Source organism: Nuphar pumila, chromosome 2, assembly GCF_984573655.1.
Source record: "Nuphar pumila chromosome 2, dmNupPumi1.hap1.1, whole genome shotgun sequence".
In the NCBI taxonomy this organism is placed as follows: Eukaryota; Viridiplantae; Streptophyta; class Magnoliopsida; order Nymphaeales; family Nymphaeaceae; genus Nuphar; species Nuphar pumila.
The window spans coordinates 107,558,378-107,574,537 of NC_143250.1; the positions used below are offsets into that span (position 1 = coordinate 107,558,378).

At 39.9% G+C, this 16,160-nt stretch overlaps 1 protein-coding gene across 9 annotated transcripts; it reads left to right on the forward strand.

Annotated features, from left to right (window-relative positions):
- Window positions 1-364: 364 nt before the first annotated feature.
- LOC149846613 (inactive poly [ADP-ribose] polymerase RCD1-like) lies at window positions 365-15,010 on the forward strand. Of its 9 annotated transcripts, XR_016430297.1 has the most exons (10): window positions 365-438; window positions 826-2,134; window positions 2,314-2,555; window positions 2,679-2,788; window positions 3,144-3,275; window positions 3,356-3,451; window positions 5,831-5,882; window positions 7,504-7,585; window positions 7,739-7,870; window positions 14,573-14,832. XR_016430297.1 is itself a non-coding variant. In XM_089996449.1 (8 exons), exons 2-8 carry the CDS (start codon window positions 948-950, stop codon window positions 14,705-14,707), a joined length of 1,944 nt encoding a protein of 647 aa, XP_089852575.1. In that variant the 5' UTR covers window positions 365-438; window positions 826-947; the 3' UTR covers window positions 14,708-14,832. The 9 variants fall into 9 exon arrangements, 4 of the variants coding, with proteins under 4 accessions (XP_089852575.1, XP_089852576.1, XP_089852577.1 ...); XR_016430294.1 differs by lacking the exon at window positions 5,831-5,882 and adding an exon at window positions 14,917-15,010 and having other exon boundaries at window positions 7,504-7,870; window positions 14,573-14,652; XR_016430296.1 differs by lacking the exon at window positions 14,573-14,832 and having other exon boundaries at window positions 7,739-8,035.
- The last annotated feature ends 1,150 nt before the right edge of the window (window positions 15,011-16,160 follow it).

A 16,160-nucleotide genomic window follows, 5' to 3' on the forward strand; every position in this document is an offset into this window, starting at 1 on the left:
TTATGATTATTGTCTTAACAGCTTAAAACTATGTGGGCTTACTCCTTGCCCCAAAGAGTCACCCAGCTCCTGTTTGTACAAGGTGGCGTGATGCACATAAGAAATTTTGTTTGTCTTCAAACCTTAAATTTCCATAAGCCTGAAGAATGAGGTAAATGGACACAGAAGGGCAACTTTTCTAGTCTACTTGATGGAGAAATTTTAGGCGCCATCAAACACCAAATTGGTAAAAGTTTTCACCCAAGCCTAAACTAGATCCGAACGGACTCGGGTTAATATCCGAACCATTTTACTTTGAAACTCCCAAAAGACGGTTCTGGGAAACATACCCGCCCTCCGTTTACTCTTTCTTCTCTGTGGGTGAGCCGTTTCTTCTCCCCATCTTTTTTTGCTCCTTTTTTAATCTTTTTCTTTTCACAAATGGCTCCACCGGACAAGGTAGATATTTTCCTCTTTCTTTTTTTTTTTTTAATTTTTTTTCTCAGTAGAAATGTTTTTATTTTATTTTTTATTTTCATTCTTTTCCATCTATTTGGTTTGAATTTCGTTATTTTTTTCAAAAAATAAAATTTTCATTTACTGAGGAAATTTCGTTGCCATTTGGATGAAAATTTTCGCCATCATTAGGGTTTCTTTCCGATCGCGCGATCGATTATGGTTTCTGGTGACCGAAGTAATGAAGAAAAGAGAGTAATTGAGTAGTTTTTTTTCCTAGGCGATGCATCTTCGAGATGATCGGGTTAGGTTTTTTCGCATGGAAATTTGATTTTTTGGGGGGTTTTTGTTAGGGTTTTGATTTTTTTTCGTCGGCTCTTGTGTGAATAGGTTGCTGTTGAGTGTCGTCGATCCGGTGAACGTAAAATATGTGTAGATCGGTAGTTTTCTTTCGTTGATTTGTAAGGTCTTTGGTTTTTCGCCGGAGTTGGATCTCTTGTACAGTTTTGAGTATGGATAGGGTGTTGGGAGAGATCGATCGGGGCGGAGGGAAGGTTGCGGATTTGAAGCGGAAGCAGGCTTTGCGGTGCGCGGCGTATCTGGCGGGTGTGGGGCGGACGCGGAGCCATCGTGCTGGTTGGAGGAGGGAACGGCTGCCGTCGCTGCCGGCAGCGGCGACGACGGTGGAGGGTTTCCGGCGTGGGTGCGGGTGTTGTTCCGGGAAGTCCGTGATCGACAACTACTCGAATTTCCTCAACAGCGGGTTGCCCAGGCGGATGATGTTCTTCTCGAAGGGGTGGTGGTGCGATTTCCCTGTGCATGTGATCGGTCCCTTTGCCGATGCGTTTGGCGGCAAGATATCCGCTTTGGAGGTGGTGTTGGACGGACGCCGCTGCCTCGTCGATTTTCTTCGCATGGTGCGGATCGATCTCAGAAGTGGGTTGCAGCGATCGATTGCGTGGATTGATGAATCGGAACGGTGTTTCTTTCCCAAGTTTTTCTTAGACGGTAGTGGTAGTAACACTGGCGCGGGGAAGTGCAGACATCCGAAGCTTGCAGATTCGCCGAAGTTTGAGGTGAAACTTGAAATTGGTATTAGTCGGGCAGATAGTTCGAATACGGAGGATCGGAGCGATGTATCGGTTTCTCATGCGAAGATTGTAAAGGTTCCGTTGAGCGACGAGCATAGTGATTTAGATCAGGATTCTGGTGGTAGCCGAAACCAACCTGCAGAAATGAGAGAAGTAATTGGTGAAAATGGCGAACTGTTGTCTGAGGGTGGAGCTTTTGGGAGAGGGTCATACAATATGAGCCAGGAGGTTCTAGAGGTTCTTGGTTCGGAGGCTCTGCGTGATAAGGTGGTGGCTTTGGACAGAGGTTCTAGTGGTTACATTGCTGTTCGCGATGTGTTTCTTATGGGAGTCCATACGCTTGTTACAGCTAGTCATATAGTTGGGATTTATTGTTACTCTCCCTCCTGTAGGTTTGCACAGGATCGGATGCAGTTGTTTGAAAACCAGGTGCAGGTCATGAAGAACTACCGCGGCGATGCAAATGTTCGGTATGCATGGCACGGTTCTTCAAGAGAAGGTATTGTTGAGATCATGCTTCATGGGTTTGGAAGAATTCAAAAACCTATGAATGGAGTGGCATATGGCAGTGGCATCTATCTTTCACCAAAACAGTGCTCCCATATCAGGTGAATGTTTTTTGCATTATTATTTCTGTGTCAATAGCACATTATCTTCCTTTCCTGGTTGCTGCATTCTGTTTGATTCCTCTGTGAGCCAGCCATTATATTTCAGTGTTTGGCCCTTACTTTGCATATTACCTTTGTGCTGAGAGATGCCTAATGCTAATTCGATTGTTTGTGTACAGAGCCAGTTATACTGATATTGACGAAAAAGGCATGCAGCACATGGTATTATGTCGTGTGATAATGGGAAATATGGAGCAAGTCCCTATTGGTTCTGAACAGTTCTATCCTAGCAGTGAAATTTTTGACAGCGGTGTGGATGATCTTGGGAATCCTAAGCATTATGTCATATGGGGTACCCATATGAACACACACATACTTCCAGAGTATGTTGTTAGTTTTAAGGTGCCTCCTATTGTTGAAGGTAATCTGTCTGCATCAAAATGATTGGATGATTGAATGTTTATAATAGGCCTTCTGGCTTCATGCTCACTTGGATACTGTTATTATTTTTCCGCATTATCTTTTGTTTTTGTAATTTTTTTAGAGTGCTTGGCTGAACTGAAAGGAAGACACAGCATAATTGGTTCAGTGGCAGACACAAATTCCCAATTGCCTGGTAGCAATATGAAGCGAGTCTCCACAACTGCTGATTTGGTAAGAACATTCTGAATTTTGGTATATAGTGGCCATTACTTGAATATCATGGTTTTAAAGTTTGTTCACTTAGTGTATGGAAGCTGGTAAGCTGTTGAATCAGTGGAGCCCTCTGATGAGCAGTTGGTACCTTACCAAGTATGGAAGTTCATGTGTTTGGAAGCTGAACTTTGTGTCTTTGCTGGCAGAGGTTTACAGGGCTGTGCCATTTGATAGTGTAACATGAAAATTTGTCTGGGTATCTTGTGTCTGTGCCGTATGTTTAAGTCAACAATTAATTGCCTTTGTCTATTTTAAGGCAATCGTTGGATACCACTTGTCCAACTTGTCTAAGAGTGGTCACCAAAATATACAGGGAATTGCCCCAGAGCCAGTGAAGAAGCCAACTTCTAATTGGATGGCGTTTCCACTACTGTTTGCTGCAATTGAGAAGTATATGATCCCGGAAGATAAGAAGGACCTTGATCACTATTATGATGATTTCAAGGTGCGAAAACTTGGAAGACTGATTGAGCTGTATGTTGTATTCTGAACTTGGTTCATGTGCTGTTTTTCATTTTGTGCCAGGCGAAAAGGTTGACTAGAGATGATCTTATTAAAAAGTTGAGATTGATTGTTGGAGACAAGTTGCTCATAGCCACCCTGAAAAATTTGCAATGCGATGTGAGTTTGTACCTCAAAGGTTTCATGAATTTTGTTTTCTTAAATCCATACTTCCTTTGTTTTCTTAAATCAATGCTTCCTCCCTATTTCTCTTCTTGGCTAATGAAAGTGAAAAGATTGGACCCTGGACTATTTTACCTGGTACTGCCATTGGGTATGGTGTGGCTGTTTATATATTTATTTTTACTGTGGTATATATTGAACAATGTTACAGAAGTAAATTGGATGTCCTGGTGCATATAATGTTGTTAAATTGTATTTTGTTTTCATTGTAGACCCATTAACAGCAGTGCCTTTTTTATTCCAAATAAGTAAATATGATGCCTCCTTTCTCTGGTACTCTTTGAATGCCCCAGTTTCTTCAAAATGTTTTGTCATGGGCTAAATTTTTTGCAAGCCTGTGCGGCAATGGACAATCCAATCTGGCCATCCTAACAGCCATAGGCCTCACACAACACCATTTTTTGCGACTGTCGAAATGATCATTGGCACTACACACCACCCCCATATGCAGCTGCCTAAACGGATGTTAGGCCCCACGCACCGCCTCATGCATAACGACCTAGACCAAGCCAAGACTCCGTGCATCTTCCCTATGCGTGGCTCCACAATGCTCTTCAACGAATGTACAAAAGCAGACATCGTTCGTGTTCCGAAGAGAGGGCGATGCTCATGCCCCTTCGAACTAACAACCCAATTCAACCGCAACGTCACGCCACCAAGGCAGCGATGCGGTCTCCTGAAAGCGTCACTCAGGAGACCTATAGATATCTCAACGGATGGGAGAAGGTCGTTGCTGACCCCCGTCTTGCGGCCAGTTGATAGTTGTATGTCTTAGTGAGCAACGGTACTCAATCACTCACCGGCGCTTGAGTGTTCACTTGCCCGGCCCCGTGTTACTATACATGGTTGAAACCACTTAATGTGCCCCCTATGGGAATTAGCCCTAACCTACACGCACCCCGTGTGTACCAAATGCTACGCATGAAAAATCTTCTCCGAGTTAAAAGGTACTGAAACAAATCTCCAAAGGCATCCTCTAGTCCGCTAACCTAACTCAATGTAGAACACTACACCACATCCGTGCCACCACATACTATTGCAACAACACCAATATCTTTGCCCATCGTATGGCATGTTACCACTACACACCATTAATAGCTCAACGCATACTGCCCGCTGCCACGGCATATGCCATCACACACCGCTGCACCAACGCGCGTTGTCTACCTGAACACCAAGTGCCTTTCTATCACCTGCACGTCAGGTTGTGCCAACAATGCTGCCTCACAATGCCTATTGCACACAAGGTCCATCCGTCTCGAGACTATGCATATACATTGTTCGCCAAACATCGGGTGCCCTCTTTCACCCGCGTGCCTAACAGTGCATACGAGGTTGGTCTGTGACACTCTTCCCCACCCAACCCTTCGACATCCTCGTCGAAGTTGGTGCAGGTAGGAACATGGTCTTCCCTTCAAATTGTCAGTTGCCCTTTTCTCTAGGGACAAATGACAGCAAAGTGGCGAAGGTTGACGGGTTGAGGCTTGCTGAAGTGCCTTTAGGTGAAAAGATGTCATATGTTGAGTCTTGTGGATTAGTGGTTGTTTCCTGCTTGGGGATATTTGGCCTTACAAGATTTTGAAAAAGAATGTTAAGGGCTATTTTCTTTCAGAGGCCCTCTTTTCCCTTGAAGATAGACATTAGCATTATATCAAAAAATGGGATGCAATGTTGTGCACCATATTTCTCAGACTATTCTGTAGTATGGGATACTAAGATCCTGTGTAAAAGCAAGAAAAAAAAAACAGCCCTTAACTGTAGCAGTTTCCATTTGTCTCTTGCTATGGACTGTGTTCTGCTCCTCTTTAATTAATTTTTGGGCGATATTTGTTTGTTAATGTGTCAGTAATTGTTCATAAAGTAGATAATTGCAATTTTCTAGCCTGTTCCTATTTTTAATGGAGAACTGGTTTCTGGAGTATGGCAAGGTTGTTTCGAAGTATTGGAGGAGTTTTTAAGGATACAAGAGGTGTGTGTCAAGGCCTTGTTATTTATCCTTCACGTTCTGGTTGACTTGCTATGGTCTAGGTAGAAAAGGATTGCACTTGCTATTGGTTTCAATCTTCATGCATGAAATAATCAATATACAAGTAGATGGAATATAAACAAAGATGTCATGTGCTGCTTAACTTGATATGGTTGCGATGATGAACTACTAATCTGTGTTGCCTCTGAAATGGTCTTGGGTTCATGCTGTTTGTTTTCTTTGGAAGTTGAAAATTTCTTTAAAATAAATTCCTTAAATATTAATTTATAACATAAGACCTGAACTAGCTTAAGTTTTCTTTCTTATTTGTAACAACATGATGTTTGCAGAGAAGTAGTATCTACCAACAATGTTCGGGAAGCTTTAGGAAGACAAAAGCAGGTATACTTGGTGGCGTGAAGTATTGCTGATTATATTTGTAACCTGCTTCTCTGGTTGGACTTTTGTTGCTTTCGATTCTTCATGAAAGTAGGACATAAAGCAAATGTAGTCATCTTTTGTTAAAATTAGGGTGGACTGTCATTTAATGTGTTGTTATTAATAAAAATACTGTATATGTACTGTGAGCAACCCAATTTAACTAGGGATCTATAATTTTCAACCAATAGAATTTTTGTCTGGTGTTAAGGACCTCCATATATGGTGTAATTTGTGGATTGTATTTCATTTATGGGGAGGCTGGATGAGGCAGACGGAGGTACTGGATGTATCGAATGTGCTGTGGTGAGAGGCTTCCCTTCTTTTTGGGTTTCAAAATTTATTTATTTTGGGAAACCTTTCATTGAGCGGTTGGTGTATACTAAGATTATTTCAGTAGACCTAATGCCATGCTGGATATTGTTAACGGCTTCCATACAACTTTATCTCCTTGTTGCTTTGGGCCAATCATCTTATTTTCTTTCTTTCCTTGATGTCTTCGGCCTCAAAAATTGGAAAAAATGGCTGCAGCCTTCATCACATATATTTTTCATTTGGAGAATTAGTGCATAGCTTTCATCATTATTTCTTCTTTCACTGTTTAATTTGCATATCCAATCAACTCATCTTCTCATACTCCATGTCTCACCATTTTCTTTTTTGTTTTCCTACTTTTCCCCTTTTCTCCGCATTTATTCTTCGTTTTGGTGCTAAAACCAGTGTTTTCATTTAATCAAGCAAGAGTTTGCAGAAATCTATGATACACGTGATCTGAATTGTTCTGCTTTGAAAAGAACCATTTACTGACTTCGTTGGCCAAGGCATCTGGCAGTTTCCTTCACAAAAAATTGATACTCTACTGATTATGCTCTATCTTGAGTTTTAAACAGTGCTCTATTGCTACAACGTTCTGCTGAAGTTGTATAGATTACTAATAGAGTAATATTCTGTTGTTGTGGTAGATTCTTTGCATATTCTAGTTTTGTGCTTGTGATCGTTGCTGGGAATATTTTCATTTTTTCACCAATCAATAATTACAGGTGTCCAGAGTTTTCTGTTAACCTTATTTTATTATGCCAGTGAATAATGTCACAGGAAATAGTTTTTTTTCTTTGTCTTGTCATGTTTGAACTTGGCAGGAAATTCAAATCTAAAAACTTTGGGAAGCTTTCAATCATGGTCTTGACATTGAAGATATTTTGATGAAATTCCACATGGAAAATTTTATTTTGATTTAGATGGATGCAAAATCTAGGCTTCTATTTCTCTAAATCCAGTTAGATGACATGGAGACGCAAACAATTGGTTTCTGAAAGAGTGTGTGTTTGTGCTTTGTGTTGTTTTGCTATGTGGGCTTTCAGACCCCACCATAGCTTGTGTTTGTGAAATTTCATGTTCCATTTGCGTTACTTGTTCTGCCTCTTTGTGAGTTTCTGGTCTCAATCCTTAAACAAGTTTGCTCTTGCACAGAACGAGTATAAAACTATGAGGGATTGTTTCTGAAGTGGGCAAAATTTGCAATTTTTCTTTTATGCTGTCCCAGTTGCATAGCGCAGATCTCACAGATATGTTTTCTAAAATGCAGGGTAGAACACAATTCTTGCAAGGTTTCAGTTGGCCATTTTCTACAATATTTGAAGTTCAGGGTGTGGTTTCATCAGTTTTAGGTAATTGTTGGTTTCTGTTTCTGTCTAGGGTTTTGTTCCTTTGTAATAGCTATGGAGCAGGTTGGGTATATCATGCAACAGATAATGGTCAACGCTGTAGAATTTGTCGACTAGAAACATTTAATCGTTACAGTCTTTTAGTTGTTTTTGTAGGTTGACATATATTCTTCTTGCACATCTCTGGACATTTTCCCTTCCCTTGTAAATGATTGGGCCTATGATAGTAATCACATATGTTACTATCTGGCCCAGAATGCAATGGGATAAGTCATGAAGAAATACCAGGTACGCATTGAATGCAACTGCATCATGGAGTTGTTTCATGCATGATGGTGTGCTAAACTTGTAGTAGGCTTGCTGCCTCTGATTATTTTGTTAGTTGGATTTGGTTGCTTTGGATTGTCAGAATGAGTTTTATGATTCTAGGCATTGGATGTATTCTTGGATGTATTCTCTTGAGAGTTGGCTATTTGTGAATGTGGCACACGTAGTGATAAATAGTTTAAAACGGCAAGATAGTGGTTGTCAAGTTCTCTGTTCTCATGAGAAGCTGAAATATTTTGTTTTCTTTCATTTTGATTAGCAAAATAAATAAAGACATAAATTGAAGAATATAAGAAGTATATAAATGACCTAAAATCTCTTGGATGAGTAATAGTATAAAGAATTGGTAAGATTTTAAATGGTTTATTTACAAACTGATACTACAATATTCTTTATATTTGTTAAATTAACAAGTTCTTCGCCCATCTAGGGAATGAATACAAGTGAAGGAGATAAAAGATTTAAATAATGAAAGATTGTAAGAAGATATGTATGGGTATGTGAAAATTAAAATAATTGTCATTTTTCCTGTTAAATAGCCAGCTTGAAGTTTAACATTGTGATAATTTGTGTGTAAAACAATAATATGGTGATATCTCAAAAAATGGGGTGATACTGCCGGATGTGAACATGTGTTGGAACCAAGTTTAGACCCAAACGGAAAAAATTGCGTCCATCTCTTTACGATGTTTGGGCCTGTTTTGGCACTTGTTTTCATGCCCAGTCCTAGTGATGTGAGAAGGTTATTGGCCTACACCTATTTTCCACACCTTGGATTGTTTTATGCATCTTGGACGATGGTTGGGTGGGTTTTGATGGGTTGAAAATCTTCGTGTGCTATGTTGGTGTCTCCATGAATTATTGTCTTATATTGCCTCTCCATGCATTAAGGCACCTTCGTTGTGTTTTGGAACCTACTACCGAAGAAGAAACCCAAGAATGGAGAGGCAGATGATTTGACTGTCCACAAGAGTAAGGCAAATAAGATTCTAAAGATGGCGATAGATTAATGAGTCCGGATCGGGTGCAATCACATGGCACAAAATTTGTGCATTAAGGCCTTAGGGCCCCACAACTGACAGGCTTAGAATAAAGAACAGAATAAGGAAAACAGATATACGTGGTACAACTAGTACATTCTCAAGATCAATATTGCCATGCTTAGTTGTAAGAATAACAGAACCAATGTGAGTAATATCAAGTCATTTTTTACCATAATTTTTTCAGTTCCAATATAAGGCATGAGTCGAGATAGATTACTTGAGTCATTGGTGACATGAGAGCTTGAGCTTGTATTTGGAAACCATGCTTCATCTTGACTATTAGAAATGTTCATGGCCGTCAATGCTTGAGTAATATCTGACGCCTGATACATATGATTGAACCTATGATAACACTTTAAAGCAAAGTGATTAGGTTTCATACAAATTTGACAGACAAATTTTTCCCTGTTATCCGTCTGCTTGCCCTTCTGATTTTGATTGTGATGAGGTTGCCATGTGGGTTGATTGTTCACTTGGGAAAAACCGTGACCACGTGATGAGAAATTATTATAACCTTCTTCTCTATTGTTGTTATATCCTCCATGACTACCTTGTTTTTTAATATAGAATGCAGCATGTTGATTCACATTGGGGCTATGTTTACTCGGTTGTAGAGATTTTTGAGTTTCATGCCCTTGAAGAAGCATTATTAACCGAGAATAGGCAGGAATCGATGGTTTCAACATGGTGGTCACAAATGATTCATATTCAATTCCCAGACCGTTGAGAAGTGAAAAAAACTTTATGCTTGTCCGATTGGGGTTTACCAATGGCAGCAAGCTCATCACAAATGTTTTTAAAAGCAGCAAGATATTCAGCCATAGTTAACGTTCCCTTTTTAAAGGTTTGCATTTTTTGAATGAGAAAATACTTTAGTTCTTGAGAGTCTAAAGCAAAGTTATCTTCTAATGTTTTTCATACCTGAGCTTCTCAATCTATACCAACCATGAAGCCAAGCACTTCTTTTGAGAGAGTGCCGGCCATCCACCCATGCAAAAGCCGACATAGTCTAGATTTACCATAACAGTGTTATCATCCTCAATGATAGACTGTGGTGTAGCAGCTGTGGTACCATCAACAAATCCTTGAAGATCTTGAGATTCAATAAGCATGGTCTCCCTGTCAGGTAGTTAGAGTTTGAGAGTTTGATAGAAACAAAGTTTGCTACATTGATACGCGTATTTGATTGTGGCTAAGACTGAATAAGAGGTTGTGACTTTGATACTATAAGAAGAAAGAACAGAATAAGGAAAACAGATATACGAGGTTTGGTTGAATAGCCTACATCCATTGGAAGGAGCTTAATTTTTTTTCTATATTTCAGCCTTCACGGTATTACAATATATAGAGCCCACTATTTGGCTCTATCTTTTGGAAATGTAGATTTACAAACAGAAGGTTTGTTATACATGATATACTTGCTTTCTTTAGCATGGATATACATGTCTTGCATATCCGTGACCTGCATATCAGGTAACGCCATGATTCTTAGGAGAAGATCGACTCTCCTTACTTTCAGGAAGGCTTTTACTGATAGCCTGCTCCCCAAGATGGAGGGTGATCATGTGCTTAACACCCAAATATTTATGCAATCATATTGCACCTGATCTTTTCACTAGATTAATGGGGCTAAACTTGCTACCTATGACAACTATCTCAATTTTCCTAAAAATGATCAAAATTATTAAATTATTTATGAGGAATTAAATGATGGTGATGTTCCTGCTGCATTGGAACACTCTCTAAGATGAAAGTCGTGTTCTCTTCAGTTTCCTAGATAAGCTCTGGTGAGGGGTACAAGTTGGAAACTTGATTACAAGTCCTCGGCATCCAGAGAGGCGAATCATATCCTGTGTTAGCTACATCCTCTAAATCTGCCCCGTCCTTAATTGGCACCTTAATATTGATCAAGCACATTTGAGGCAAGGTCCGCCTCTGACTAGGAATGTCTAGTGTTTTTTAGCGGAAATGTTAAAGTCTTCAACCAGTCCTTTTAGCAGGATGAGGGCCCTGCGAAGTTTTCTCTTATGGGAGGAGTTGAACTTAGGTCTACCAAGCTTCAGATTTTAAGTTGTTTATGTTGTTAATTGGATGCATAAGGATAATGCAACTCGATCTAATTTTCAGTGAATTACAAGTTTTAATTTGTCATTGCTATGGTTAATGGATATTGCACAAACGTTGCCTGCCAACCAGAAAGTAGAAGAAAAAAAATGTAATAGTGTTCCTTTGACAGGTGTGCTACCTGTATTTTGGAAATTTGGAAGAGCATCATTCACTGTAGCATAAACCTCTGGCGTGTTTCAGTGGTTGAACAATAAATTTTAATATAGGCATAAATGGTTGCTGAAGTGGGTGCATAGTCTATGATGAAAGATATTTTACGCTAAAAAAAGAAAAGAAAAACATTGTGAAATGCATAATTTCTGAAACGAGGAATCCACTGAATGGCGTGCATGCTTTTCATAACCGATCCACATTCTAAAATTAATTCCCGCTCAAGGAAACAAAGATATGATTTCCATTTATAAAACTCCCAAATCAGAGGCAAAAATATAAATTAAGCTCGGGACTTGAAAACTGTATTGATTGCTATTGTCCTAACCTTTCAGCAAGCTGTTAATCTCTGCTATTAACTTACTAGACCCTCTCATCTTTCGGTTGAGGGAAGTTTCTCAAGTTAAATATAGAAATATTTTCATGTGGAAGCGAGAAAGTTGTCCTTTATGACCTTTTTGAGAGTGTTTTGCAAAATATGTTCACATGGGTTAGGACTGCCTCTGGTTGTAGTATCAGAATTCTACTGTGAAATGCAAGGTACTGAAGGATGATTAATATTATTATATGACAGAGCCTATGTGTTTTTATCAGATGACACTTGTTCGAGCTTAGTTTACTCGTTCTAGGCCTTTGTGGTAGCTATTGTTTCTTCAAAGCAGGTTATATGTCCCCCCCCCCGAACAGGGCAGTTAGCTACATCTCATGATCGGGGGTCCCAAAGAGCACCACGTATGTAAGCATGTGCGTCTCGTATCCCCATGTTTGTCAGCATTAATTAGCGTTGGAGTTTGATGCGATTGCAAAGACTTAAGTACCCTCTCCTCCATTGGTGCAAAAAAAATGACGGTTCTTGAAAAGGAGTGGTTGTAAAGACTTAAGTGCCCCGAAGATGATTATTTAAGACCCAGTCTCTGCACTGCAGGATTATCCGAGAAAGAAATCTCCCCTGGAGGAGGCCATGAACATCAACCCTCTTACTCTCTCTCTCTCCCTTCTATTTCTGCTTCTGTGCACATCCATTAGAAGATCATACATTGCTCCATCAAGCACCGACTGACCTGCACATTGACTGTTGTGGAGCCTGATTCAAAGTTTTTACCCTTACAGGAGGAGGGTTTGGGGGCTCATCCCAGCGTGGGTAGCATCATTCAACTCTCTCACACTCTCTCTCCCTTCTATTTCTACTTCTGTGCACATCCATTAGGAGATCATACATTGCTCCATCAAGCACCGACTGACCTGCACATTTATTGTTGTGGAGCCTGATTCAGAGTTTTTACCCTTACAGGAGGAGGGTCTGGGGGCTCCTCCCAGCGTGGGTAGCATCACCAGTGTGGGTAGCATCATTCAACTTGAAGAGTTATGGAGTCTTATTCAGAGCTTTTACCCTTACAGAAGGGGGGTCTGACGGCTCCTCCCAGCGTGTTCATGGCCTTTTGCCCTTACAGGAGGGGGGATTTACATTTCGTAGAACACCCGTCACCGGAACGAGATGAACACCCGTCACCAGAACGACGGCTCCGCTGAGACCTCCTCGCTAGGGAGAGGAAGACGACGTGGTGGAGCTTTTGCTGGCCATCCTCAGCGTGACTGCACCGACTGGGTTGCTATCGAGGAGGAGGGCGAGAACGATGACTCTTAGCTTGGGCAATCTTTCTTTTGATGATTGTGGTTGTAATGTATCGTTGAAGTTAAAATAGGGAATGAAATGACAATAGAAATTGCTGAAAATTTACAGAAATAAACTAGACTAAAAAACGAAGACACCACTTTTTACGGATTTGGAATATGACCTCCGGTTAGGGAGATATGTCCCTGACAAGTTGATCCTAATTCGGGTAGCGATTTACAACGATTTGCTTACTGAATAACACTACAAATCGCTATAGCGATTTGCGGAAGACACTACAAATCGCTATAGCGATTCACGGAAGACACTACAAATCGCTATAGCGATTTGCGATTTGTAGTGTCTTCCGCAAATCGCTATAGCGATTTGTAGTGTCTTCTGCAAATCACTATAGCGTTTCGTTGGAGACCCAAAAATACTACAAATTGATGTAGGAAAGTCCGATAATACTACAAATCATTGTTGGAAGGCCCAAAAAAATTTGGTCCGGAGGGCGCTGCCCCCCGAGCCCCCGGACCCCCCGGACCCCCCTCCTGTAAGGGCAAAAACTCTAAATCAGGCACATAAGTAGAGAGAGAAGGGAGAGAGAGTGAGAGGGTTGGTGTTCATGGCCTTCTTCAGGAGGAACCCTTTACCTCCCTTGATTTCTTCTCTAGAGAGAGAGAGGGTTTTACAATGTTTTACGAAGAAGGAAGAAGAAGAAGATGACGATGGAGCAATGTAGGATCGTCTGTTGGATGTGCACAGAAGTAGAGAGAGAAGGGAGAGAGAGAGAGGGTTGATGTTCATGGCCTTCTACAGGAAGAACTCTTTGTTTCCCTTGATTTTTTCTCTAGAGAGAGAGAGAGGGTTTTACAGTATTTTACGGAGAAAGAAGAAGAAGACATGTTTGTCCTTTTTTTGAACAGAAAAAGAAGAAGACTTTGAAGAGTCAACATCATCCTCGACTTTCTGGATGGAAGACATGTTTGTCCTTTTTTTGAACTGTTTGTTTTTTCTTTTTTGAATGAAGGGCATTTTTGTCATTTTCTCAAACCATCACTTTATGAGAAGAATAGCAAGAAAGGGTACTTAAGTCTTTGTAACAACACCAGAGTCCGATGCAAAGTTATGTCAACATACACGGGAATACGAGCCCCATGTACTTGTATACGTGGTGCTCATTCAAAGCCCCGAACACAGACGTGGGATTCAGTGAATCATCGGGGGCGAACATACACCACCCTCTCTTGTTTCTTGGATCGTTCTTTGGGCAAAAAGCTTGTCCACGTGTATGGGTCACTCAAGTAGTTCTATTTTGATATATATGGTCTTTCCCTTTTCATTGTGATCTCACAAAAATTATGGCATGTCTTGTTTTCTTAGAGAAGCCTAGGAATCGAATCGAATTAGAGCATTTAAAATTAAAATTAATTTCTAATTCAAAAAACAGAAAATAACAAAATATTTAGAAAAACAAGAAAGAACAGAATTTTAAAAAAAATAAATGAAAAAATAAATACCAATAAACAATATTCATAAAGATGATATTTTAAAAGAATGTCCCTAGCTAATGTAGCATCACAATCCAAGTTTAATAAATAATGTCAACAACGTAGCTAATGCCTTTTCTAGCGGCTCTTTCTTTTTATTTGTCTCATATTTTTACCTTAAAATTTTGAGAAATTTTAATTTTTATTGAAGCCCTAATTGTCTTCAGCCATGTATTAGTTCTTTGCAGGTTCTCTAATGCTGATTGGGCAAGGTGCCCTGCAACCCAGAGATCTGAAAGCAACAACATATCTTAGAGTGTACGTGAGGAAGCAGCTTATCATTGCCAGATCCAATTCTGAAGTCGAATATTGATCCCTTGCCTTGATCACATTCATACTTTGGAATCTTAGACTCTCTATCTCCCAAATTCCAACAATTTTTTGCGATGACATGCACATGTCAGCTTTTCATATAACAATAAATTGGTTAAAGCATGCATGTAGAGTTTGACTATCATTTTTGTTCACGAGAGGGTAGATCAACAACAACTCGTCACTTGATACATCCCTTCTCATTTACAGGTTTTTGATATATTTACGAAGCCTCTCGCTAAATCTATCATTCAGTTATTAATGTTCAAACCTAGCTTTGTGGTGATCTCGAACCCAGACCAGTTGGTGACTGCTTGTGTGAATCAATCCCTGGTAGGATGTGGTTGGTGACAACACGAAGGAAAGATGAAGGTGGTGACAGAACGTGTAAAGATAACAACTTGTGTCAATCCCGTAAGAAGGAAAGATAGGTTGGTGACATCATAACAAGGAATGATAAAAGGTGGTGGCAAGGCAACCGAGTGAGATCAAAGGAGCCGTTAAGTCACGTGGCCAAGTGCCATAACCAATCAATTGACAGCATTGCATGGATACCACAGTTACAGAGTTCAGAGTGAAGCCCCCCACATGAAATACTGTCATGCCATTCTGCCAATGGCACTTAGCCATGGCACATAGTGGCACCCTGCTCGGTGACAACAACGCCTATAAATCTCTGATAAGGAAAGATAAAAATGAGGGTGATGACAACATGTTTAAATCTCTAATAAGGAAATCCATTATAGGGAAGAGATATCCACTATATATATATACACACACACACGGAAATGGGTCCGTGCTAAACCCATTTGGTGCTAAACCGCATGTTAAATAGGTTTTTCAGCTTTTCCGTTTTTTTTTTTATGTAGTTTGGGCCCCATAAATGTGTTGGGCATGGTCGATTTACTAAGAAACCTTACTTGGATCATGTGTTTTCCATGAAAAACATGATGTTTGGAGCCTCAAAATTTTACAAAGATTTTGGACGGTTGGTTTTTTGAAATTTATAAAAGCCCACCCATGTGTTGGAATCCAACCCTTTAAAAGCTAATCCCTATAAAACTATCACATTTGTACATCAGAATTTAAAAATAAATGATAAAAACCTGAAAAACCCATTTAACACATGGTTTAGCACCAAATGAGTTTAGCATATATATATATATATATATATATATATATATATATATATATATATATATATATATATATATATATATATATATATATATATATATATTTGCTTGGTGACAGTTGAACAGCAATTGAAGCATCCTTATCCTTGGAGGTGACCGGATTTTCTGTTTCGGCTTAATTCAAACAACAATCGGTTGATTTTGGAGGGGGAGTGGGTGTCAAATCGAACCCTCTTTCTAATAGAGAAGAGGCTAGGTCAATTCGATCTGAATCAGCCGATTCAAACCGAACATTGTGGTTCCGATTCTGAACGAATA

What these genes read in the sequence shown, in the direction of transcription:
- LOC149846613 (XM_089996448.1), top strand. Translation starts at nt 948, where the DNA reads ATGGATAGGGTGTTGGGAGAGATCGATCGGGGCGGAGGGAAGGTTGCG. An exon ending in AAACAGTGCTCCCATATCAG is followed by an intron (nt 2,135 to 2,313) that starts GTGAATGTTTTT and finishes GTTTGTGTACAG; the next exon opens with AGCCAGTTATACTGATATTG. An exon ending in ACTATTATGATGATTTCAAG is followed by an intron (nt 3,276 to 3,355) that starts GTGCGAAAACTT and finishes ATTTTGTGCCAG; the next exon opens with GCGAAAAGGTTGACTAGAGA.